The sequence below is a fragment of the Bactrocera neohumeralis genome, chromosome 2, assembly GCF_024586455.1.
Source record: "Bactrocera neohumeralis isolate Rockhampton chromosome 2, APGP_CSIRO_Bneo_wtdbg2-racon-allhic-juicebox.fasta_v2, whole genome shotgun sequence".
In the NCBI taxonomy this organism is placed as follows: Eukaryota; Metazoa; Arthropoda; class Insecta; order Diptera; family Tephritidae; genus Bactrocera; species Bactrocera neohumeralis.
This window is the reverse complement of record NC_065919.1, coordinates 22,195,745-22,223,651: the sequence shown is the minus strand read 5'-3', so window position 1 is coordinate 22,223,651 and position 27,907 is coordinate 22,195,745. Positions and strand designations below refer to the sequence as shown.

At 37.2% G+C, this 27,907-nt stretch overlaps 1 protein-coding gene across 2 annotated transcripts in view; it reads right to left on the bottom strand.

Moving 5' to 3' along the window:
• Positions 1 to 389: 389 nt before the first annotated feature.
• LOC126750765 (protein sarah) overlaps positions 390 to 27,907 on the bottom strand; it is a 71,815-nt gene continuing 44,297 nt past the window's right edge. For both annotated transcript variants that reach the window (XM_050460494.1, XM_050460495.1), the window contains one exon: positions 390 to 3,421. In XM_050460494.1, the coding sequence (XP_050316451.1) occupies positions 2,471 to 3,301 (831 nt within the window). In that variant the 5' untranslated portion in view covers positions 3,302 to 3,421 and the 3' untranslated portion in view covers positions 390 to 2,470. The remainder of the gene's footprint in view (positions 3,422 to 27,907) is intronic.

Below are 27,907 nucleotides of genomic sequence, written 5' to 3'. Positions count from 1 at the left end.
TGATTAATTCATTTTTATATTTTTAAATTCAGTTTTCCTTGTTTTTTGCTTTTATTTGGTTTGTTTCTCACAATTTATAAATAAATAAATTTTTTTCATGTACATTTTTTATTAATTTTTTCTTGAATGGTTTCAAACAATCATTCATACATGTATATATTCAAATATATGTATATATATACATCCGGTTTACATACATACATTTGTTAAGTGTGGAAAGATCTGCGTGCATTGCATCCATTGAGTTACTGGTGGCATTGATTTCAGGTGTAAAGTTCAAACATTTAAAATATATGTATGTATTTATGTATATTCATAAAATTGGAAGTTTCAGAGATACGATTGTGTCGAAAAATGATGATAGCTTTGTTTATGTGTTTATATGTTGAAAAAAAAAAAATAATTAAAGAAATACAACAAAATTCGAAACAAATGAAACTTAAATCCACAATAAAATAATAAAATAATAAAAAAAAATATTTAAAAAAATCAGAAAATTTAATTTCAAAAATTATTAAGAAAAAACTGAAAGCATTACAACAGAAAAACAAAACAAAATAATATTATTGATTTTGAAACTAAAAAAATGGTAAAAAGGAGGTTAGAATAATTGAATTAAAATTTTGGTAAAAAATATTTTATATAAATATATATAAAAATTAAATAAAAAAATAATTATGAAAAATATTAGAAATAAATAAAAGTATTAACTAAACAAAAAATGTTTAAAATAAAAAACTGAAAATATAAATATAAAATTAATATTTAAACAAGAATTTAGGGGTAACATGAGCTCATGGGTTTCTAAAAATCAATTTTTTATTGTCTTATTAAGTTCTACAACACCTCTAGAATATTGTTCTAAATTTTTAAGTTGATCCGTGTAATTGAAACGGAGATATAGCTAGCTAGGCTAAGTGCGCAGTCATTATACGCGTTTTTCTCGAAACTGTGTTTTTGAAGTTGGTTAGCAAGATTTCTCGAGAACTACTCAACCCATCTTCATTTTCACTGAAATTTTAATATTTTTGTAAAAATGTCTGCCAAAAGTTCATTTTTTCAGGTTTCCTCCTTCGTCCAAGTCCTAAGTCAAGATTTTGACTAAAACACATATTTTTCCCCCTTTAGATGATCCGGTAAGGAGTTATCCTATCAACACGGGCGAATATTTTTTCTGGAAATGGCATCGCAATGGCCGAATTTAAAAATTTTTTTTCCCAAAAATTTCAGAATTTCTTTGTTAATAGTGTTTGCTGGTAACAATAAAAAAAATCTAATAAAATATTTCAATTTTTATATGAGGAAAAAATTATTGAAAAAAGGCTGTTTTTTACACGGGGAAATCCCCTTTAGAAACGAAACAAATACTAAAAAAAAGTTCTAAACTTTGAAAAATTTATGTTATAATGAGATTTTGGGTAGCAAATTTAAATAAAAATATAACAGTAATAATAATAAAGAGGTTAAGTTATAGAAGAATGGTACACAGCTTTGACAAGCAAAAAAATGAAGGAATTAAAAAAAATGAGCAAAGGTTTAATTAAAAATTTAACAAAAAAACGAAAAATAAAAAAATTAGGTAAAAAAAATTTAATTCAAAACCAAGATTCAATAAAAAATGTAACAGAAAATTGTAATTCTAAGTAAAATCACTCAAAAAGCGACACTTCAGTATATACATATAAATAATTTATTCATAAAAAATTAATTAACGCTCTTTTTAGTTAAAATTTATTGTAACGACTGGTTTATATAAAAACAATGTACACTTTGAATATTGTTGAATTAAAATTAAAAAAAAAATTGTTTTGATAAGTTATTTACACTTTAAAATATAAATAATGCTCAAATTTACTTTTTACAATTAATTAAAATTGATGAATAATAAATAATAATAAGAATAAGAAAAAAATAATTTAAAATGAAATAAAAAAATAAAATAATAAAAATGCAAAATTAAATAATAAATTCATATGTATGTATGTACATAAATATATATGTACATATGTATGTATATACATTTAGGCTTAAATTTAAAGTTTCCGAAAAACTATTTAAAATTCTCACTTCATTTTTTTTGCTTTATTTGTTGCTGTTAGAAGCAGTGATTTGAGAGGTGCATATATGTATATGTACTATGTACCATATGTGTGTATGTACATGTAAAAACTTCAGTTTACAGCTCAACATGCGCCGAGCGAGCCTAGAATTTCGAAGTGATAGGAATCCAGTTATATTTTCACAGAACAATTCATTTACAAAAAAACCTAATTACAACAATATTTATATATGTATATGTATATTTTTTTTTAGTTCATTGCTGTACTAAATTTGTATTTGCATTAACTAGTTACGCATTAACTTCGTTTCACTTTCAATTCGGTGCTCAGCACCTGCCTATGTACTTAAAACTAATTCGTCCAGCCCGTCCAGCAGCACATCCAACGCAGGAACATTCCGTTGTCACGCTTTACGCACGCTCCGGACACTTGGTTTGCACTATGGTCGGTTTGGCGCCGACAGCTAGTGTTGGTGCGCTTACCGCGCCCTCTGGCAACATGGCCGTGTGCACAATAATGCCCGGCTGATCTTCGGTCTGGGGATGCAGCTCGTGTGACTCGCCGGGCGTTAGACTGGCCAAGGCCGCCAGGAGATCGTGATTGACCAGCGGCTCGTTCTCTTCGCGTGGCTCCCAACCGGCTGGCGGTGAAGCTGGTGGCGAGATTAGGAATTGCTTTACCGGCGCTGGTGGTTGTAGATTTTTATTCGAGACTGGCGTTACGGGCTGTGCAAAGTAACAAGTTATCGTCGTCTTCTTATTAAATTCATACTGATGCAATTTGATGCGTGCATTGGCCGCTGCTATGGCATTGTCATAGTTGACGCGCAAACGTCGGAAGCTACGTAACCACTGGAAGGTCGCCGAATCGCAAAAGGTACGAAAGAGTTCCTCCATTTGTTGTTTCAGTTCTGGATTGGTAAACACCTCCGAGTGTATATTGGTCACAATTATGGATGTGGGCAAATCGTCGAAAGAATCCGGATCGACAGCTTCCTTTTCGCTGTCGCTGTCTACATCGCCATCGGGTAATGTGGGATGTTGGCTGGGTAAGCCATCGGCTTGATTTATGTATATATCTTGATCCGGCGAGAGTTTATCGTTGCTGCTGCTGCCGTCGCCATTCTGTGTTGATTTCAATTTCAAGTTGTTGTTGTGATTCGTTTCACCACTATTGCTGTGGTTGTGTGACGTCGCCTTGTCCGATTCGGAAGGTGGGGTGTTGGCGCGGGACGCCGACATTTTCGACGTGTCTCTGGTGAGTGTGTGTGTGTGGAGGCTTAAAATTTATGCGGAATTCGCGAAGTTCTTGTGTGGGTATGCGTTCTGACGTCGAGCAGGCGTGTGAAGATTATTGAAACTCTGAAAATATAAATAAGTAATTGTTTTTAGCATGCGGAAATTTAAAAACAAGTTTGCAGATTATAATTAAACTGAAATAAATAAATAAATCGTAAATATTCTAATACTCGCGTCCACAGGGTATAAAAGTATAAGAATTTGACACGTAAGCCACTTATTACTGCTATTAATATTGTGGTTCCAATATTTTAAAATTCAAAATAGTAAGATCTCGATATTTGAGGATATGATTTAAAGACCTCTAAGTACTACCCCTACATACTCCCATCTTTAACTCGTCTGTATGGAGAGTGCGGCATTTCCGGATTTGCCACACATTCTTTCCTCATTCTCTTCCAATGGCGAATTTTAGTTGGAAATTCCTCTGCAGGTTTAGTGAGAAGGTGGGAAAGCCTGAATTTATATCTTAAACGAAGACAATAACAAAGACGGCTTTATGCCCAAAACTCACTTCGCTTCCTTCACTCTTGCAAGGAATTAGCTCAATCAATACCTTTGAAGTAAATTGTATGACAATCTTTATAAGGCTGCTTCATCTGCTGTATCAATTTCGAGCCAGAAGAGCAAATATTGTTTCTATCCTCAGCCTATCATGCGGCATCAAAAGCACGCCCAAATCTCTCTTAGATAAACGTCGTGATCCAGTGGTTAGAAATACGCGCTACTACTGACAGACAATCCAGGAGAAGCATTCAAAAACCTCTGAGTAAACCTAAGTATGATAAACCTTATCAAGCAACTACGGTTTAAAATCAAAGACAGAGAAATACCTTAATGTGCAAGCCGTCAACCAGAAGATAGGAATCCAAGCGATTATATAGGCAGTTGAACTTCCCTAATTCGAATCACCATAATCCACAAAAAAACTTCGAGTTAAGAGTTGGAAACTGTAAGACCTATATTGCCAATTAAGGAGTTCGAGTTATGGAGAAATACGAGTTTTAGAATTTCGAGTTGTGGAAGTTCAATGGTATATATTATGTATATAACACATACACTGACCGACATATTCGACAAAAGGTATCGGTATAAAGGTATATCGACCCGATTTGTCAATACTACTAATAAAATGTTCTCTAAGATTCATTAAGGTACCATTACCAATCATATGGCGTAAAGTCACCCGGATATAATATAGTAGGTATGTTTGTTATATGGGTGCTAAGTCAAGTTTTCTCGCAAGTTTATATATTTTAGGCACAAAGATACTATCTCTCATTTTCATAGAGATAACTCACGTGTTGGTCGATATGTGCGGTAAAAATTCACCTGGAAATGAGGTATAGTATATGGGAAGTATCAACACGAGTCAACCAATTTTTAAAAGACTGACCTACCATTGTCAGGAAAAGATTATCGCTGAAGTTCAATTATATATCTCACACATTGACCGATATTTGCGGTAAAAAGTGAACTATAGGTACTTGGGTCCTAGAAGCTTGAACGGTTTTTGTTGGATTTAGACAATTTTTGGTCCTAAGGTGGAAATCTTTTAATCGTTCAAAGTTTTTTTCCTGAAGGGTGAAAGAATCAAATGAAATTGTGTCATATGGGAAGTAGGCGGGGTTGCAGTCCGACTTCGGCCATTTTCGTGCCGTGAAATAAGAATGTTATGTACCAAATTAGGTTGAAATTGGTCGAACAGGTTCTGAGCCATGTATAAAAGTGGGTGGTGCCACGCCCATTGTCCAATTTTTACATTGGCTCCATAAAGCCTCTCATACCATCTCGGTGGTAATAATTAATGTCTGTGGAGCTTTTGGTTATTGATTTATCGGGCTTTTGGTAGTTTTTAGCAGTACCGTTATATGGGGAGTGAGCGGAGTTATCCTCCGATTTCATCCATACCACAGTGTTGGTAATAAATCTTATAAGAAATGTTCTAAGCGAATTTGGCTATATGCGCGGTCGAACGATGGACGGCCGGACAGTTGCAAAAAATCTCTTCTGTCCAAAAGAAAAGAAATTGACATTGCAAGAAAATTCAATAAACATAAAACAAAAGGCGATTCCGATTCCGATTCAACGCTCTTAAGCCGTTATAATCAAATACGTGCAACCACAAACATATTTTGGCAAAGACTCAATCAACTCTTGCGGCTGCCACTTGCTACATATGCACATATATTTGGTATGCAAAATAGGCATTTCCATGCCGTCTAACGGGAAATGTCATCAGTCAGCAAACTATTCACTTGTTACACAATCAAACAGACCAACTTCCTGCTGTCGTCGCTTCCGGAATGTGCCGTTAGCGAGAGTGCCTCTATTTGTGTCTCTTAGATATTGTCATTCGTGTTTGCTATTTTTGGAAATTTCATCGGAAAGTGAGGTTTGCCTGCACTATCGACCTTCATGTATGTATGTACGAAAATGTCCTTCCGCTGATGGCATTCACTAACGACCATTGTGGGGCTTAATCGGGTTATGTATGCCTAACGAAAAGGTAAGCGGATCAGTGAGCGTATCCGGTAAGCATTGTTGCCCTTTTATTTTGGTTATCTAGTACTAGCTAAAGAAGACAGGAGACATACCTGCCTAAGTGCAACACTATTGGATGAAAGTACATATTTATGTACCATGCAGAGAACACACTTAACAATCATACCAAATTTGTACTTAATATCAACTAATGGTAGGTTAATTCACTTAACACTTTCACTTCACTTTTATTTGTGATAATTGGATAATAGAACAAAGAACTGGTATAAATGCATTGGTGTAAACAAACATATAAAGGATGATCTATTTCGAAATTCACTAATTCACCTACTTTTTTTTAAAGAAAAAACACATGAAGCAAGATTATCTGCACAGCTAGCGAGCTCAGCGCTGGTATTTGTCGCTCTGCTGTTGGAGTCAATGCTCACCTCTTTCAACGAGGTGGTGCTTCGTAGCAGTACGTCTACTGCCACTTTAGTAGCAGCCGAGTAAAAGACATTGTTTCATCCACATTTTTATTTAATCCAAAGAATAGTACATATATACGCGTAAACTGCCAAACTCTGGCAGTTGACATCTCGTGGAATATTAACAAGGCTAACAAAAGGGGCTTGGGATTAGAATTAGTTATAATACATTTTTTACTTAAAACTTATTATTAATCAATAACTTATGAGCTGTAATATTCAAAGTTCTTGGGTAAGTGTTGTCTAAAAGAGGCATTAATTGGTATCCATTGTAGCCTAGACTAGACCAGAAAGGGATTTTTTTGGGATTCAAAACTATCTTTAAGAGTTATCAACAGGTTGCGTTATTAGTTTCTGTCTTATTCAGCTTTTTCTCTCTTATGAATTAAGACCAAAATTTGCACAATTAAAACAAAAAACTTTATACATTTATATTTACTGACATATTGACTTTTTTCCTCAAATCATGTCAGTAATTCCGATATATATACATACATATGTTTATTTATATATGAATACAATACATAGTATATGAGTCATTCTTCTTTTCTTTAATGAGATGCGCTAACCACCCCCCATTTCGCGTCGAAATTAAATCGCACGAAGAATTCCGTAACTCATAAAAGAAAAAATAAAACCAAAATAATAATAAATATCTTTTTAAGAGGATTGGTAGATTGGTACACAATAGAATGCATAAAATACTTTCGCAATAACTTTGTATCGAAATTAGATAACTAGCCCCTGCCCAACGCATAAAACGAAAACTTATTCAAGTATTCACATATCTTTAGAAATATTATGAATGAATAAAATTGCAAGACTTCCATATACCCCATACTCAGTTTTCGTTAACAGAAAGCCACCACTGTGGTAAAAATATCTCACGAGACCATGAAAAATACAATCTCTTTTAGAATATATGATAGTGAAATTAATTATAAACCAAATTTTATCAGGTTTGAATTTTAAATAAGTTTTAACCTCTATATAACCTTATCATTCTATATTAACCTTATAATTTTCTATAATAATCAGTAGATATGACAGATCAAACGAATCGCATTAGCAAGAAAATGTATCTATGGAATTCAATTCATCCGAGGCTGTTGATTAGTTTTCATTGGGGGCGTTTTTTACGTGGCGGGTCCCAAACCCAGCGCACAACCCTGATAGGGATGATTCGAGTTCTCGATCTGGCTTGCCTTCAAACGGATGTTCTGTGGCTATCTAGAGGATACTTGGCTTAATACCGGAAGTTGTGAGCTGCTTGAGCCATATGTAAAAGAATAGTTTCTGGCCACTACCAAGTGAATGGTGATCAAAGAACTTTCCTCACTTGCTTCCTGCGACATGGTGCAGAGGCATGGACGATGACAACGACTGATGAGTCGACGTTGCGAGTTTTCGAGAGAAAAGTTCTGCGAAAGATTTATGGTCCTTTGCGCGTTGGCCACGGCGAATATCGCCTTCGATGGAACGATGAGCTGTACGAGATATATGACGACATTGACATAGTTCAGCGAATTAAAAGACAGCGGCTACGCTGGCTAGGTCATGTTGTCCGAATGGTCGGAAACACTCCAGCTCTGAAAGTATTCGACGCTGTACCCGCCGGGGAAGCAGAGGAAGAGGAAGGCCTCCACTCCGTTGGAAGGACCAGGTGGAGAAGGATCTGGCTACGCTTGGAATATCCAATTGGCGCCACGTAGTGAAAAGAAGAAACGACTGGCGCGCTGTTGTTAACTCGGCTATAATCGCGTAAGCGGTGTCTACGCCAATTAAGACGAAGAAGAAGTCTGAAACTACCAGTTTATATGTAGTAATAAATGTATATGAATGAACAGTAAAAATACCTAGAAAGCTATAAAAAGAATAAAACAATAAAAGAAGTGCAATAACAAAACAATCGGATAATTACTGGAAAGGTGAAATTGATGACACGGAAAAGTAATTTTGAAAGCACAAGCAAAAGAATAAGATGGTACGAGTATATGAGAACATGTAATATGAGAAGAGCAACAAAATGTCGATTTTATAAATTTTAGTTATAGGTTTTTCTTCAATAATTGGTGGTGCATAGTTTCTTTGACAAAACGAGGATTCCACAAGTATTAAATAGCCTTAATGGAATTATTTGAGTTTTGATATTCTTTTGAGCTCAGTTTTTCCCCAAATATTTCGAAGGAAATAAGAATTTAATCAATTTTTCTGAACAGAACTTTTAGATATTTTCCTCGACGATTCGCTATTCAGTCTACAAGTAGTTTGGTTATTGTAGCTGGATTGTTTCAATATTTTTACATTCAATCGAATTATCGCCATTCACCCAATGATTATATGTATGATTTCAGTTTCATAGTAATCTGAATATGAGAGATAGCAACAAGAATATCACAGAAGGAGAGGAAGAGAAGTTCAGTTAAATATATATTACGATGAAAAAATGCCTTATGATCCTAAATGTGAAGGATGATAATAAAAACCTCCACATTTTCGTAAGCTAGGAGAAATATATATAAAGGGTTTTTTCAAAACGATGCTACAAAAGTATACCGATAGATACAGCAAACGACGCCATATATTTTCCGCTCTTTTGATATTTCTCTTCAGTAAGATTTGATATTTCATCACGGAAAGATAAACGATCCAACAGCGAGTCGAAATTATTAAAATTTACTATCAAAATTCGGGTCAGAGGCCTCAAACTTAAGAGCGCTTCGTCCAATTTATGGTCGTAATAATCGTCCTGTTAGATCAATAATTGCGCATCTAGGCGAAAAATTTGAATCCACAGGCACAGTACAAAATGTTCCCCTTGCCAGTGAGACAAAGAATTGTCCGTTTTGTCGGGAATATTGCTGCCGCTGGCGCATAAATTGAGAAGGACCCAAATCAGTCTGCCACACGTCGTTTTCATGCGTTGGGTATCTTTGCGACGACGTTGTGGCGATTTTTGCGAAAAGATCTCGGCTTACATCCTTAGAAGATCAAACTGACGCATGAACTGAAGCAGCTTAATCACCAGAATCGTGAGCAACAACTTGAAAATTATCCGGATTTTCATGGAAAAATCATCTTCAGCTATGAGGCTCATTTCTCGCTGAATGGATTCGTCTATAAGCAAATATGCGTTATTGGTCAGGCAGCAATCTACACGTACTCCAAGCATCACCATTGCATCCCGAAAAAATTAGGGCTTTGTGCGGTTTATGGGCCGGCGGCGTCATTGTACCGTACTTCTTCCGTGATGATCAAGACCGGCACGTTACTGTGAATGGGAATCACTACCGCTCAATGATAACCGAATATTTCTCGCTCGAATTGGATGATATGGACTTCGACAATATGTTGTTCCAACAGGACGGCGCCACAAGCTACACAGCGAATGTCACAATCGATTTATTGAAAACCAAGTTTGGTGAACGCGTTATCTCACGAAATAGCACAGTCAATTGGTCGTACGATTTGACGCCATTAGACTATTTTCTGTGGGTCCACGTCAAGTCTATGGTCCATACCAACAAGCCCGCGACGATTGATAAACTTCGTACGAATATCGAAAGTGAAAATGCAACAGTATTGTCCGATTTATGCTTGAAACCGTCGAAAATTGGTTTCAGCGTCTGGACTTCTGCAAGCGTGCCCTTGACGACCGTGCAAAAGAAATCGAGTTCCATACATAATACCATCGAATGTACTTTCACAGGAATAAAGAAATGTATAAACTACAAACAAAATGTTTTTCTTTATTTCGATTGGACAGTTTGTGTGGTCTTCGTTCTGGGTGTTACACACTTCATGGTAAACTTATACTCCCTGTTCAGGGTATACAAACATATTGAGCATTTACAAAAATATGAGGATACTCATTCGTATAACTTCACTTAAAAGAAAGTACGTAGAAACGTAACGTGAAAAAGAACCGTTATAAATGACTAACCCACTCTTCGATATACTCATTATCCATAATAAAACTGGCTTAAGTGCTTTCACCGTCATTAAATTTGAGATATTACTTAAGCTTAAAAATTACGAACATAAAAACGCATGGAGAACCGAGAATAGCGCAAGATGTTTAAAATTACTGAGAGCTTTAAGTACACATTCGTCACTCTTAACCAAAGTCATGGTCACGAGTCTTCCTTCAACCATTCAATATCATGTGTACAGAGGTATGTATGTATGTATGTATTAGTATACCTAACTTCGCTCGCACTCTTACCATCTGCGTGAACCTGAAACTTATTAAAATGCTCACACTCTCCCACTTTTTGATTTAGACATAACAACAACGATTGCATGACTGACTGCTTCGCTGACTGACGCACACCATTAGTCATTTTCTGCTTCCGCTTCAATTAATCACAAATATACGCCAGAAGGATACCGACTGCCAAACACATACACAGTGGACTGCACTCAAATTTAGCCGTTATGGAGGCATTCGTGCTACAACAACAAAGGTGTTAAGTGATGAGTATACAATTTTGAGTTTATTACTTGGCATTATTCTGAAGAAGCTGCCATTACGAATATTTTCGATGACTATTTCGTCAATTATTTTACGTGTGGCAATTTGCCAAACTTCGTTCCATCTACTTAGCTTTTCAACTCAATAAGTACTATGAATAAGGTTCAGCGGTCTAAGTTTTCATGTGTTGTGTGATGAGTTTCAATGCAACCCGGTAGTTCGAGTTTGACAGTTCCTAAATTCTGCAGTAATTGAGCATAATAAATACGGAGTCCCCCTCAATTAAATAATTTTACTGAGAGTTGAAAGAGGAGGCTTGTTAAGCTTTTACGGTTTGACTTATAATGACTTCGAGATCTTTTTGATCAAAATTTGTTATTGTACTGTTAGCTGAGCCTGTATGAATAGCAAATGATTGAAGAAATTTTTATTCTGTCAAAATTCTGTAAATACTATCCTATAATTCTACAATCACTGAAAATGTGGAACACTTATAAATAAGCATCTAATAAATTCATGAGTAGAAATACGAGTTTTAGAGCCGTTTCGTTTACAATACGGTTAGTCACTCATCAGTTCTAAAAAAGAAGCTGTTGAGGCACATGATTGTATGAGTCGTTTTCACGATTTAGAAATGGACCTGAGAAATCATTATTGGATAATATTCGACCGAATAGACCACGTCCAACACGCAGTGAAAAAAATATAGTAGCCGCAGCTGAGAGTGTACACGAAGACCGTAGAAAGTCGATTCGGCGCCGTTCACAGAAACTAGGGGTGACGTATGAAACGACTTGGCTCATTTTACGTCCAGCTCTTAAATTGAAGGCGTACAAAATACAGCCTGAGCAAGAAGTAAAGCCGCTCGAGCTTCCCAAGCGACATCGCTTAGCTCTATGGGCTCCTGAAAAGTTCCAAGAAGACCCGACGTTTTCGAGCCAAATTTTGTTCAGCGATGAGACCCATTTCTGACTCAATGGGTATGTAAACAAGCAAAATTACCGTGTTTGGGGCGAAGAGAAACCTGAAAAGATTCAAGAGCTGCCGTTTCATTCGGAAAAACATGGGCTTGGTGTGGTTTGTGAGCCGGTCGAATCATCGATCCATATTTCATCAAAAATAAGTCCGATGAGAATGAAACGGTTAATAGCAACCTTTATCGCGCTATGATAACCGACTATTTCATGCCTGAAATTGAAACTCGTGATCTCGGCGACATTTGGTTTCAAAAAGACTGCGCCACTTGCCACACAACGCATCAATCAATAGATTTATTGAGAGAGCACTTCGGTAAGCAGATAATTTCACTTTATGAACCGATCGATTGGCCACCAAGATCGTGTGATATAATACCGTTGGACTTTTTCCTGTGGAGATATGTAAAGTCTAAAATCTATGCGGAGCAACACGCTTCGATTCAGGACTTGGAGCAAAACATCACGCGTGTCATTCGCCAGTTAGTAGTTGAAATGCTCGAACGAATCATCAAAAATTGGACTCAACGGATGGACCATCTGAGACGTAGCCGCGGCCAACATTTGAAAGAGTCAATCTTAAAAAAATAAAAGCAAAAGACTGTTCTTTCGAGGGATAATAAACACTCTCCAATGAGTTTGAAGTTTCTGTAGTCTGTCTGTATATATACGAACGAGTCCCTCAGTTTATAAGTTATAGTTTTGAAATTTTGCAAACGTCTTTTTCTCTTCAAGAAGCTGCTCATTTGTCGGAACTGCCGATATCGTACCACTATAACATATAGCTGCCATACAAACTGAACGATCGGAATCAAGTTCTTGTATGAAAAACTTTTGCATTTGACAAGATATATTCACGAAATTTGGTATGGATTATTTTCTAAAGCAACGATGTAATCTCCGAAGAAATTGTTCAGATCGATTAACTATAGCATATAGCTGCCATACAAACTGAATGATCGGAATCAAATGCTTGCATGGGAAACTTCCTCATTTGACGTGGTATCTTCACGAAATTTGACATGGATTACTGCTTAAGGTAATAATATAATCTCTGAAAAAATTGTTCTGATCGGATTACTATAGCATATAGCTTCCATACAAACTGAACTAAAAAGAAATGCACAAGTGAAGGGTATATTAGCTTCGGTGCAGCCGAATTTAACGTTTTTTCTTGTTAAATTAATATTTATTTTTTTGCATTTTGGTAAAAAAAACGAACATCACTAGTGTATATGAAAAGTTTCGAAACGGAAGCGATGATTTATTGGAGAATTAACCACTAAGATATCGATTGCGCCTTCGCGTTTAGATATACGCCGTCACGTACTCGGCATTTGTGCTAAACCACGAACAATCGCATGCTTCTCGTCTGTCTTACAGCTCGCCAAGCAATTTCATTGTAAAGCAAGAGACTTAAAGTGCATGCTGAAGAGCATGAACGATTTATTTTTTTATTGGTGCCCTTTTTTTAATTATAAGTATTGTCCATCGGTATGCGGTTTTACGCCGATGGATTAATATGCTTACATATGTATTTATGCCAGCACTATGTATGTATATGTGCTGGCGGAAGCTCTTTATGTGCAAAAATAATTTTGCTGCGCATTGTTTGTGTGGAGAAACAGTGAGAAAAGCAAGTAGGCGCTGGCCTTGACACCAATCATTGTGTTGTTGGCAGCATATTAAATTGTTTCTAGCTATGCATATGTGTAGATGTGTGGTGCACTTTCGTAATAAATGATTTTGACTAGCAATTTTCCGAAATTCAAGGCCCCTGCCAGCCGAGTAAGCCAACACATGTTTATTGCAGCTTGTGGAATTTCGAAATGAAAATCTTCAACTGCTGATTGCCAGTGCCATTGGCGGCCTTTGATGTACATATGTATACACCACCCTTGCTTGTGGGTTGGTCAGCCGTTTCTCGTCGCTCAAATGATAAAGTTTGTTTTAAATCGCAAACTACTGGACTTTTTTAGTTACTACGCGCTTCTGGACTAATATGTTTGTTATGAAAAGAGGAACTTTTAAACTAGGTAGGTGAAGAACGAGGCTGTCGGGTGACAATCTACGTTGACGAAGTTCCTCTTATGGGTAAAAGGAAAATTTCTAAGTTACGTCTACGAGCTAACCCAAGGCTACCTCAGCGTGGTTTCCTGCTGGGGTGTTATTCACCAGGAGATATAAAATAATCGAGGTCCCTATCAATTTGTGGGAGGCTTGCGCCTTTAACCCGTTGATAAGGTAACATATCTGGGGCTTAGCCTTGAAAGAAAGCTTTCATGAAAACCAATTACTCAGGACAAGGTTAAGAAGGCATCATAGAAGTCAATAATGAGGAGAAGGTAACCTATACTGATATAGAAAAGCTATAGGGAAAAGGTGAGGACTCTCACCAAAGATGGTGTTTTGGTCCTACAAAGCCATAATCAAGTTATTATAATGTTCTATTATGTAGTCTGGTGGAAGACGCTCGAATAGGCTGCACTGGCTCGAAAGTTTAGCCGCATCCAAAGGGCGGCTCTCAATGGAATCTCCGGACTACACCAACAATGGCACTTAATGCCATTCTACATATAGCACCCATGGATATTGCCAGCAGATGCACTGCTGCGAAGACACACTAAGGCTCAGAGAAGCTTTTTCCACCCTGAAATTCTTCCCTGCTTCAATTGCTTTCCCTGAAAATAGGGATTACTGCATTACAGAGGCTTCTCCTGATGGCTGTTGCTTCGCTCATATAGTCACGAAGGATATGTGGCTTGGAATAAGCCGTTGGAGAAGATGCGCAGTGAACCTTTTTACGGATGAGTCGAAACTAGGAGCGAAGGATAGATAGGGAGTATTCAGTAAATAACTTTCTTTTAAGCTTAGCTTCAGGCTGCATAAGTTTTGTAGAGTTTTACAGGCAAAAGTGGCTGCTTTGAAGAAAGCAGTAGACTTGCATTGAACATTGAGCTCGCAAACTGGGCGCAGAATCAGTGCGAACTATTTGTACTTGGGAAAATCAATCTTGAAGCTATTTTAGGTGTATTGACTGTACGCTGTCCAATAGGTTCGCACGCGGTGCAAATAAGTATTTTGACGGACGCTCCTGTCAAAGCTGTATGGAGGAAGGTGAGGTGGAATTACCTTATTTATTTCTCCTCCATTGCCCGGCTTTGGCCAGACTGAGTTTGCAATATCTCGGTTTGGAGAACCTATCGAAGTGACTGAGATTGATATTAAATTTTGGTAAGTAGGTGATACTCTTTTGGGTAAAACAAAAGACAAATATCGGTTCAAGTGAAATCTATCGATTTTGAAAAAACCCTACGACTTAACCTATTACAAGGTGCGTTGCAAAGTAAACGGGTCTTCAAAAAAAAAAAAAAACAGAACAAATGGTTTTTTCAACAAAATCAATTGATTTTATTCAAAATAGTCTCGATGGAATTTTCGGTGATTACGGATTTTGATTGGTCCACATGTTGCTCGTCATTTATGTCCTCACGACCACTTTGAAAACGTTGAAACCACTCGTGCACTCTGCTACGGGATAGGCAATCATCGCCATAAACTTGTTTCATCAATTGCAACGTTTCGGTAAAAGTTTTACCAATTTTAAAACAAAATTTAATGTTGGCTCTTTGTTCGAAGCTCATTTTCGCACCGATAACACAAACATACTGACACTTAAAACACAATAACTTCACTTCCAATGGATGAAATGTCATGAAATTCTCACTGGCCAATCGATAAAGAAAGCAGTTTCTAACGCACCAGTCATATAGATGGCGCCACCAGGGGGCGCTAGATTCAAAAAGTCCTGTTTACTTTGGAATGCACGTTGTATTATATTTTAATTTTTGTTTTTTTTTTCTTTTTAAACTAGACTTCATAAAAATAGACAGTAGAAAAATTTTTTTTAGTTTAATAAATTTATCCGTGGAAATTATACATACATATATGAGCTGCGAAACATCTAAATATACGCATACATTTTTCTCTAACACAGACTCACATGCGAAGTGCACATCAATCTATCTATTTGGCAGCTATGTGAGCAAATCGCCAGAGACACTTGGTGGGTAATTTATTATGCTGAGAGCAAATAAAATGAAACAAGTAGCTGATAAGAAGATTAATGCAGAAAATGGCTGACGCATACACACTTACCTACGCACAAATATGCTGCAACGATTACACAAATTACTTGCATTTAGTAGTAGTTGCTATCCTACAATGATGTGTAATTAATTTCGTGGAAAAAATGAAGCTGAAGCACTCTCAGTAGCGTAAAGCAATTTCCTCTATATGCGAAACAGTAATCATGCTCACAACAAACTATAATGTGCTAGTTTTCAAAGTCTCGACACAACAACATAAGACGCCAAGTTGTCAAAACTTTCATTGAAAAAGCTTTCAACGAATTTCAACCAAAGAACACTTGCAAAAGCAAAAGCGGCCTTGAGAAAGATCAATGATTTGCCGTTTAGCACAAAAAGATTACATGCATACATACATATGTATATATATTCATGTGTATGCATGTATATGACTGTCAATAAAAGCAATCGGTTTTCACTTGCCACAAAATATGTCAACTTTCAGCGTTAAGCCCAACAAAATGCTTTTAACGCTCTACATTTTGCAACAATGACTTTGTGGCAAGCACTTTTTTGTGGTAATACTCGTATTGTATTGTACACGTATGCAATACCGTCCAATTCACTTTCCACATTTGTGCGTGTATTGTGCAAGCGCGTGCCTTGACCGCTAACTTGTGCAGTTTATTCAACAGCTTGTGATGCTTACTTGACATAATCACTTATACGCCGTGTCGTACGCTGGCTTTTTCCTCCATTAATTCATTTCGTATACTCGTACCTTACAGCTAAACCATTGTTTGGCAACCCGCTCACCCGCACGTCGGGCAATGTTGCCTTTTTTGCTTTGCATAAGCATCTTTCAATTAATTTTCCGTTAGCGCCGCAATAAGGCCCGGAGGTGACTGCTCGTTTCGTTGACATGTGGCTGGCTGGCTGTCACCTTAGATTGCGTGTGTATGTGTGCTTAAATACTTATATATATATAATACATACATATATATATAATACATACATATATATATAATACATACATACATATATTTATATATATAAATGTGTATTTTTTGCTTATGGGAAAAGTAAGGCAAATTGAAAGCTTATAAGATATCGATTTTTATAGGCCCTTTAGCCATTCTTCTCATTGTGTTACGTATAATATGAGTACTTGAAAAAAAAGTACGACACATTTCTCATTTGATATCTCATGGTTTTTAAACGACAATATATGTTTAACTTCCAAATTTTCTATTTGAAAATATAACGCAAAAAAAATTTTCTGAAGCTTTTCCAGCTTCTTCGATCGCAAATTCAAACACAGTTAAGCTGAGAGTTTCAACCGTCTACAAACAGCTGAGAAAATTTTATGGGCTAATTTTTAATGCTAAATATCCTCCTGAATGACATTTTTCGAACTATAAATGGATGTTCTTTTAGCGCCATAGAGTTTCCAGGGCGTTAGCTGTCAAACTAGCTGTCAAAGTAAACATATGGCTTTGACATTTATGTTCAGCATACTTAGACAAATGTCTTGCAAAGCCTTACGCTTAAACAGTTAAACAACTGTGGAATTTAGCGCTTCCGAATTGAGCCCTCCCTTACTTGTTTTTTATAGTTACTCCTTTTTAACAAACCTGATGTATCTGCCTAAATATTTGGGTTAAACGCACAACCCCACTCTTTGGCTGACTGTCTTCTGCCGTCATTCTATTTACGACCACAATACGTCGCGTTTACAGTTTAGACACTCAGACACACAAGTGTCAAGAATATAAACCGAATAGTAGCAGAAAAGAAAACAAAAGACACACCGAAACGAAAGCGAAAGCAAAAGCGATGAGAGTGACTCAAAATATGCCAGGCAAATGTGCTTTAGCAATTGTTTCTATTTTCCTGCCTTTTTTTGTTTTCTTTTGTCATGTAATGTACATGAGTATGGGATGTTTTGTAATAACTGATTCCATTGTTTTTACCCTGAATGAGTTTCAGTAATATATGAATTGCTCTCTTTTTCGTATTTGTTATTTTTAGAATGATTGATATGCCGGGAAATTACATACGAACATAGAATCATATGCATGGCGACGTACATAGCTTAACGGGTATGTAACGAAAGATAAACGAAGAAACTGTGTATGGAAATTAATATTGTACGACTGGCATAGACGAGTATGTAATGATTACTTCTAAAAGTGCTCTGTCACAAAAGATTGGCAGATAACTCATTCATTCAGCAGCAATATGCTCATCTTGCACATATTTTATTAATGGCCGAATTAATTTCGAAAATGAGAAACATAAAGAAATTATTATGGTGCTCAAATGACAGGATCGAAATAAGAATCTAAGAACTTTGAAGTGTTGAGAAAATTATGTAAGAGTCAATTGAAAAGTCCCCGGCCTAACATAGTAAAATACATTTTTTTGACAAAATTCGTTTTTTTTTATTCAAGATAGTTCCTTTCAAGACTGATACACCGTTAATAGTGTCACTGTTAATGGTTTTTCCTTTTGTGTGCAGTCCACTTGGATGACTGTCGATTGGACTACGGAGTGAAGTAAGGGAGCCATGTTTCATCCATTGCCACATATCGACATAAAAACTCTGGTTTATTACACCTGGACATCTCCAAACACTGCTCCGAACAATCAACTCGCACAAAGCTTCCTCATACCGAAATATTCGTAAATGGTAGATAGTTGATTTTAGAAGCTTGACGTTTGGATATTCAGCTTTGGCGCTGATTTGGTGAATTGGCAAGGTTTCACATAAGATTTTCTGCGTTTAGGGTTGTCGTAATGAAGCCACTTTTCATCATCAATCACAAACCGATGCAAAAGCGACTACTTTTTCTTGCGTTCAAGTAGCTCTTCTGACATGCACACTTGGCTTTCAACGTCTCCGGCTACTTTTAGCAGTTTTAAAGTGGCCGCTTGAGTGACTCCCATAACTTCTTCCAAAAACTGCTCTATTGTTTGACAATAATCTTCCTCGATTTGAGCTAATTCTCTTCAAACATTTTTGTGGCACAGGAAATTCGTCCTCCAAGCCAAAATCACCTTACTCACATTAAATAGTGCATAACACTTCTGGCACATTCGCTCAGCTAGAACATCTTCTACAAAAATACGATGACTTTCGGTTGAGGTACGAGACAAACTCCCCTCAAAAAGTAAAAAAAAAAAAGTTAAACACATTTGAATGAAAAAGGCGCAGAAGGGCAGAAGCTCCAAAGCATATTCGGAATATGGGAACAATGGAAGCATGCACTGACCTTTATTTATTTCTAATAATGCGAACCATCAAAAGCATTTTCCTGGTTGCATCTCTTATCGACGACAAACATGCTTGAATACCGCAGTTTAGTAAAGCATTTAATTTAAATATCTATTTATTGTCTTCTCTCGCTTATTAGCTGCATTTCAGGCATTCTCCATTCCTTTCTTCTCTATCGCGGCATGCAAAAGACTCATTCAAGCAGAAAACTGAAGATACTGCACGACTGATTGCATTCAAAAAGTTTTACATTGTTTGCTTACCCACCTGAAGCCTCACTCAACACGCAGTACATTCCATTCAACAGTGACTATATATACTTGGTTCGGAAATGACTAACTGCTAATGTATGCTTGTAGAATTGGTAATGAGTAGCAAAAACTTTCGAATGGCATCTACTTAACTTCATAACAAACATTTCCAAGGAAAAACAACGAGGGAAAGACCAAAGTGGAAGCCAATCACGAAAAACTTGGAGAAACGATTCGGCGCAACAATTCGAGCAAACGTATGGAACGACTTGGCACATTTTAAGTAGAGATTTCAAATTGAAAACGTACAAAATACAGTTTGTGCAAGACCTGAAGCCGCTCGACCTTCCAAGGTTCGCTTCGCTAAGGAGATCCGACGTTTTTGAGCCAAATTTTGTTCAGCTCAATGGGATCGTGTGATACATATCACACTTTAAGGTCTCTCTGAAGCGTCCAACAGTAGTCTGCTATCATTAGGACACTGAATGTTCCCTGGTATCTGCACTCCATGCTCTTAATACCGTGGTGAAATCGAATCACTCACATCTCCGAAATTTTCTGGAAAATAGTCGAGGTGGGCATGATGCAAATGTACTTTTAGACTTATTAAGGAATGAATGAAATGCTTTTAACATTCCTTTGACGATTAATTTGTTAGGGTATTTGTTATTCCTTAAAAATTTCTCTATAAGTGCTATAAAATTGAGCTACTTTAGGTTATTTAAAGGATTTTGCTTTTCAGGAATGATCAGTTGTTTTTGTTGTAACGGTTATCTAGTCCCCGTTAGGATGGTAAGGTTCAGATAAGTTATCATCGAGGTCATCCAACGGTAGGCCCAGAAAACGTGCTGTTGTCGGACAATAGAGAGAGGGGTGTCAGATGTGTGGTGTTAGCTGGGCATGCAAAGAGTTTAACCTGCTATAGTATCCAGAACGAAGCTGCATAAGGATCACTCTCGATTTTCGCGGCAACTCGAGCTCGTCGTTCGCAATGTGTGGTGGTTTGACTTCAAGTACGCCATTCATTGAGAAAGTTAGTTGCGTCTGAAGTCTGGTCGGCTTATTGTCTTATGTCGTCGACGTAGTTGAGGAAGGACCTCTTGATGCTCCTACGAGGCGGTTCCGCTTCAAGCAGATGACCACAGGGATGATTTCTACGAAAGCACCCCAGTAGAAACTGCTTGGAGAGGAGTTCATTATGTTCCTTAACTGGAAGCATGCGTGCCTCACTGTGCAAATGTTCGAGGCATTCCGTTGTAGTCCGTGGTGCAGTGTTCCGACGTGTCTGTAGCTTCTTCGTCTGCGTTTCACTGCATCCAGGCGACCATATTAGTGCGGCTTAGTTAAGGACCGGCCTGCCGATTGCCTTCTATGTTGCCAACAACGTTTCTTTGTCTTTTCTCCATGTTCTGCGATGTTTTCAGAGTCATAATGAGTCCTGATTTTTCAAATCTTCCCTTTTTAAGCAGTTTTAAGATAAAAATTTGGTAGACTTTTGACTATTACATCGTCAACTATACTGGCCTAACTGATTGAACATAGAGAGTACTCTCTTAGAGTAAAATCAACTAGCTAACTCTTTAATTTGAAGGCTTTTAGAAAAATTGAAGAATCGGTACAGAAAATAAATTCATTTATGTATATAGTACTTATGCAGGTGAGTGATTGTGGCCAACAAATGTGCAAAATAAATTGCTTTGTAAATAAATTTATTGTAGCAATAAAATGTGTCTATCCAAAGTTCTGACTGATGCATTGAGACTAATGTGTTAATTATTTATATTCCTTGTTCATTTTGTTTGTGCCGCAATTAGCGCTTGATTTCTACAGCCGACTGACCTTGAATTGTGCAATTCCTAAGTGATTTTATTTTCCAACGCCTGCGAGTTCAGTGGAAAGGTCAATAATCGTGTTGAGATGGTCGAAGTGATGAAATTAAGCATGGCGTTCGCACATTATTCTACCAGATTTCATTGCAACTTTCACAGAAATGATGATTTGGTAGAGAAACGGTTTTATTACTTACATATGTACATATATACAAGGTGTGTTCCAAAGTAAACAGGACTTTTTGAATCTAGCGCCCCCTGGTGGCGCCATCTATATGACTGGTGCGTTAGAAACTGCTTTCTTTATCGATTGGCCAGTGAGAATTTCATGACATTTCATTCATTGGAAGTGAAGTTATTGTGTTTTAAGTGTCAGTATGTTTGTGTTATCGGTGCGAAAATGAGCTTCGAACAAAGAGCCAACATTAAATTTTGTTTTAAAATTGGTAAAACTTTTACCGAAACGTTTCAATTGATGAAACAAGTTTATGGCGATGATTGCCTATCGCGTAGCAGAGTGCACGAGTGGTTTCAACGTTTTCAAAGTGGTCGTGAGGACATAAATGACGATCAACATGTGGGCCAATCAAAATCAGTGATCACCGGAAATTCCATTGAAACTGTGCGTGAATTCATCAAAAATTAGCCGAAATCATCATTGAAATTCATGGAAATGGAATTGAACATCTACAAAACATCGATTTATCGCATTTTGATCGAACATTTGGGCTTACGAAAGGTGTGCGCACGGTTTGTTCCGCACAAATTGACTGACGGCCAAAAATTGCTCAGAATCCAACATTCGATCGACGCTTGTGACCGATTATTTGACCAGAAATCACATTTTAACCATTAACCACTCCCCGTATTCACCTGATATGACCCCGTGCGACTTCTTCCTTTTCGGAAAAATGTATTTGCCCATTAAAGGAAAGCGTTATGCAGACGTAGAGGCCATTCAAAAGGCTTGCACCGGCATACTGGCGGCCATACCGGCCAACGAGCTAAAACACTCGTTCGACATGCTTTTGGACCATGCAAAAAGCTGTATTAAAGCAGAAGGAGACTATTTTGAATAAAATAAATTGATTTTGCCCAAAACACCATTTGGAACACACTTTATAGAAGCAAGTTTGTGTGTCACGATTATGCCTGGGGAATGAAAATATATTGTGAGGAGGTATTATTACTTACATAGGAATATAAGTATGTAATCAATAAGGAGAAAATGCGAGCAGAAGCAGAAGCTTTTGAAGACAGCCATTGGTTGCAGTAAAAATAATTGTTTTGAAAAACTCTGTGAGAAAGCAAACGAAGACTCTTGGGGAAAAGCATACAAAATCTGTATGCCAAAATTCAAAAATAACGCACAACAACTCAAAGTGCATCTTTAATTAGGAATGTCATCGAACCTTTCTTTTCAGCACACCACCTTATGTCTTATACTAAGCCACGAACCGAAGTCGTAGAGCCACCACTGCCAGTTAGTGAAGAAGAAATATTGGCCATTGCCGGAAAAATTAAAGCAACAAATCGTATGGATTAGATGGCATACCAAACAGTGCCTTAAAGGGAGCCATGACTTTGAAACCAAAACAAAACACAAAAATGTACAAGTGGTATTTAAGAGAAGGGATATTCCCCGTCCCGTGGAAAGTCCGGCGATTAGTTATATTTCTTAAACCAAAAAAGCCACTAAATAAGCACAGCGCACAGGCTGTAGACACTAAGAGTTATCAGCGCTTTCCGAACAATATCAAGCGAAGCTGCTGAAGTAATAGCCAGTATGATGCCCATTGACATCCAGGGTGACGAATTCGCGAGAGTATACAAGTTATAAGAGACGTTATAGGTGCCAAAAGAAAAGAGAGAGTTAAAAGCTTAATAATATATAGTGGAAAACCTCACTCAAAGGATGGTGAACCCACAAGCTGGTACCATAAAAACCTAAAATTTCTTTGGCATAATTTGAATATGAAATTTCCGTATAAATTATCAAACTATTATTACATTTATTAAACGGGATACCAATTATTCTTAAACTTCAAGTTTTTTGAAGCAAATTATGGTATTTCGAATAAGCTGGCAACGTTAAATAATACAGTTTAGTTTTAATTTTTTTAATAGCTTTTAACAACACACTTTACGCATATTAGTGTACTTCACATTTGCAATTTATTTTTAGTTTTAAGCAACTTGTATTCAAAACAAGTAAGGAAGGGCTAAGTTCGGGTGTCACCGAACATTTTATACTCTCGCATGATAAAGTGATAATCGAGATTTCATTATCCGTCATTTACATATCATTTTTAAACAAAGTTCGGGTGTCACCGAACATTTTATACTTCGCATGATAAAGTGATAATTTTCATTATACGTCAGTTACATATTTTTCAAATCATTTTTGTAAAGATCATCCTAATGTATGTATATATTATACAGAGAAGGCATCAGATGGAATTCAAAATAGCGTTATATTGGAAGAAGGCGTGGTTGTGAACCGATTTCACCCATATTTCGTACATGTCATCAGGGTGTTAAGAAAATATTATATACCGAATTTCATTGAAATCGGTGAAGTAGTTCCTGAGATATGGTTTTTGGTCCATAAGTGGGCGAGGCCACGCCCATTTTCAATTTAAAAAAAAAGCCTGTGTGCAGCTTCCTTCTGCAATTTCTTCCGTAAAATTTAGTGTTTCTGACGTTTTTTGTTAGTCGGTTAACGCACTTTTAGTGATTTTCAACATAACCTTTGTATGGGAGGTGGGCGTGGTTATTATTCGATTTCTTCCATTTTTGAACTGTATATGGAAATGCCTAAAGGAAACGACTCTATAGAGTTTGGTAGACATAGCTATAGTAGTTTCCGAGATATGTACAAAAAAACTTAGTAGGGGGCGGGGCCACACCCACTTTTCCAAAAAAATTACGTCCAAATATGCCCCTTCCTAATGCGATCCTTTGTGCCAAATTTCACTTTAATATCTTTATTTATGGCTTAGTTATGACACTTTACAGGTTTTCGGTTTTCGCCATTTTGTGGGCGTGGCAGTGAGCCGATTTTGCCCATCTTCGAACTTAACCTTCTTATGGAGCCAAGAAATACATGTACCAAGTTTCATCATGATATCTCAATTTTTACTCAAGGTACAGCTTGCACGGACGGACGACAGACAGACATCCGGATTTCAACTCTACTCGTCACCCTGATCACTTTGATATATATAACCCTATATCTGGCACTTTTAGTTTTAGGACTTACAAATAACCGTTATGTGAACAAAACAATAATACTCTCCTTAGCAACTTTGTTGCGAGAGCATAAAAAGATGGCAACACTATCAAAAAAAAAACATCTTATACTAGTGTGTATTATTTACTTACTACCCTTGTTGAATATTTTTCCAAAAATTTTTTCAGATTCCACAGTACTTTAAAATTTTCTAAATAAATACTCTACATCTGGCAACCCTTTCATTGATTAATTTAGGTTATTTTTACGTTTTAAACCGGCTTACATGCTTTCGAATATACATTCATACATATGTACCTCGAATATGCCCCATGTGCACCTTCCAAACAACAAAAAAAACATCCGAAAAAAAAAACAATTTTTAATTTTCTTTACATAATTTAACGTGTAAATGAATATAAATCTACAGTAAACGAATTAAATTGAAATTTCGAGGACATGTGGGCGTGTCCGGTACGGCTTAACAGCGAAATGGGCAACAGTGCGTATGAGCAACATGCACATTATTATTTCGCATAAGGAAAACGGAGACTGCCTACTTGTTTATTGTGTGCATAGACCAACATATTGTTTATGTAACGCGTTGTGAAAAGCTGTCGCGTGTGTAAAAAGCCATTGATTACGAATTTATATGTTTATAACAAATTGCCGACAGATCAGCAGGGAAAGTAATTTCTATAAACATATGTATGTGCATGATAAAGAGGCTGACAATGTAGGCCATGAGATGAAATGAAGGTGATGCACATTAAGGGGGTACTTAAATACAAATTTTACGGAAACTTCAAACAAAAATATAAAATTTCTAATTTATGCCGAAATAGTAAAAATAAATCCAATTAAGTCGAAGTAGAGTATAATGGCTTTTTAGGACTCATCCCGACTACTGCGTATATCTACAAGCACCCTGATCAACATGATCAACTCTTCTGAGTTGAGTTGAGTCTTGATTCCGATCGTTCGGTTTGTATATCAGCTATATGCTATAGTGAGCCGATCTGAACAATTTCTTCCGATATTACATTATTTCTATGAACAATAACTCAGCCTGGCGTCAAAGTAAATGCGACATATTATCGGCAAAGTGTTCTGGAGGCTGCTTTGAAGCCATGGGCGTTTCAACAAGACTCAGCACCGTCTCACAAAGCGCGAGTGAACCAAGAATGGCTGAAAAACAACGTTCCGAACTTCATTACGACCACACAATGGCTCTCGAATTCACCAGATGCGAATCCAATGGATTATTCTCTCTGTGCCATTTTGGAGAACAAGGTCCGAAGTAAAAAATACACCTGTCTCGAGATGCTGAAGAAAACCATTATCCGTGAGTGCGCCAAAATACCGGCAAGTCACATTCGGACCGTCTCACCGAAAGAGGTCTCTGGCTCTACGACAACATAGTAAAGCCCATTATGTTCCATGGAGTTTTTATGTGGTGAAGGGCTCTAGAAAAGACCACAATTGCAAAGAAACCCGAGAGCGTTCAACGGGCGGCACTCAACACCTTGTGAGTTACACTAAGGTTCATTCGAACCATGACACTTAACGCCATCTTGTACATAATTGCCGTAGACATCGCTGGAAGGTTTATGGCTACGAAAGTTGGTATCAGACTCAAATAATCTGGGTTCTTAAAAGAACAAGTATCTGAACATTCGAACACTTTGACTTTGCCAAACCGAACTCTGGCGGAGGAGAGGGCTAGTGAGCTTCTTTACGGATGGGTCAAAGCTTTGTGGGAAAGTTTCGGAAGGGGTTTACTGTCAAGAGTTCTCTATCTACTCCAACTTCAGACTTCCTGTCTATTGCAGTGACTTCCAAGGCGAGATTGCAACCATTTAGATAGCAATAGATCTGCTGCTACGGACTGCAGCCTCCTTCAGAGAAGTAACCATTCATTCAGATAGCGGAGCGACTATACTAGCCTTGAACTCATTTAAAGTGCGTTCAGGGTTGGTCGTGGAGTGGCTAAACTCGCTATTAATAGCATCGAGTGTCTTTACGATAAGACTGATATGGGTGCCGGGCCTTAACGGAATCGTAGGAAATTGAAAAGCAAATTTGTATTGGCTGCTAAGCGTTTTGCTAATTTATAAGTAAAATGAATACAAAGTAAAATTACAATATTTTATTACTGCTTTCTAAACCCAACCTAATGTATATAGAAATCATCAGCTTAGTGATTGTGGTCCATGGCAGCAGTTTTGAACATGTTTTCTTGGTTTAAGAACACCCCTAATGTATGTAGAAAGCAATGCGTGTGTCTGCATGGCTTAAGGAAAATTCAAGATACAATGCAAAAAAATTGAAGGTTAAATAGAAAGAGTATGGCTAATGTGCAAACTTTTAGCCTTGAGTTTGTAGGCGTGTTGTAGAAAAGTATATACACAGCGAAAAACTGCTGCTACAGCCCACTGAGGCGTAACGTAATGCCCAAAGATAGCAAATGGCATCGGATAACGTACCGTTATTGGAATTTACGTCACAGACAACGAAGCAACGCAGCAGCTGCATGAAAGTGCGACAATCGTATGCGCACCTACACACACATATGCAACACCAAAACCTTTATTACGCCACACATTTGTTGTTTTCGAGTTGTTGTTGTCACCGCAAGAAACCGCAACATTTAAGGCCGTTCAATAAAGCATCCACAGCCGACAGCTTGCGGCCGTGAAGCTTTAACGATTGCATTTCGCTTGCCAATTGCTGAGTACGTACTTGAGTGCTGGTTAGCCGACCAAGGCGAAGTCAAAAGCAGAAACAAAAGTTGCATTCAAGTTGCGTTGCGGTGGAAGTTCGCCGCAAATAAGTGTCTGCTAAACGCTAACTACTTTATATACAGTTATAACCGTGAAAATGCCCAACACTGTTGGCTTTGTATGTGAGTAAGTGTGTGTGTGTGCGTTGTTGGGTTAGCGATGATAAAAATAAAAACGTTAATTTTGTGCGGCAAACTGCTGTGGCTTATCTTCTAGCTGCTGCTGCTGTTTGTTTGTGGTTTTATGTCCGTTATTGTCCTTTTAATTTTGTTCTTACGCTCTTTCGCCTATTTCTGTGGCATATGCGTTTATGAGCGCCACCGCTGCGGCTGGTGATTATTGGATTATGAGTGTTCTCAGTGGGTTACATAAAAGTGTGGCAATCAAATACGCCGTTAGTGGTTAAATGGCTACAAAGTAGATATACATACATATGTACATATATGTGGACGTACTATGTCTAAATATAGAAACTACAGCTGGAGAGCAATATTTCCGTTTTTCGCAAACAGCAAAGTTGGGAAAATTTCATGTGAAAAATTCTCAAAATATCATAGCTTTGGGAAAGTTGTGCAAATTTTGAAAGAAACTGCATAATATGTACAATTCTCATGGGGAAAATATTATTCAATTCTAAAACTAACTTTAACGAGCAGAAGTCAGGAATTT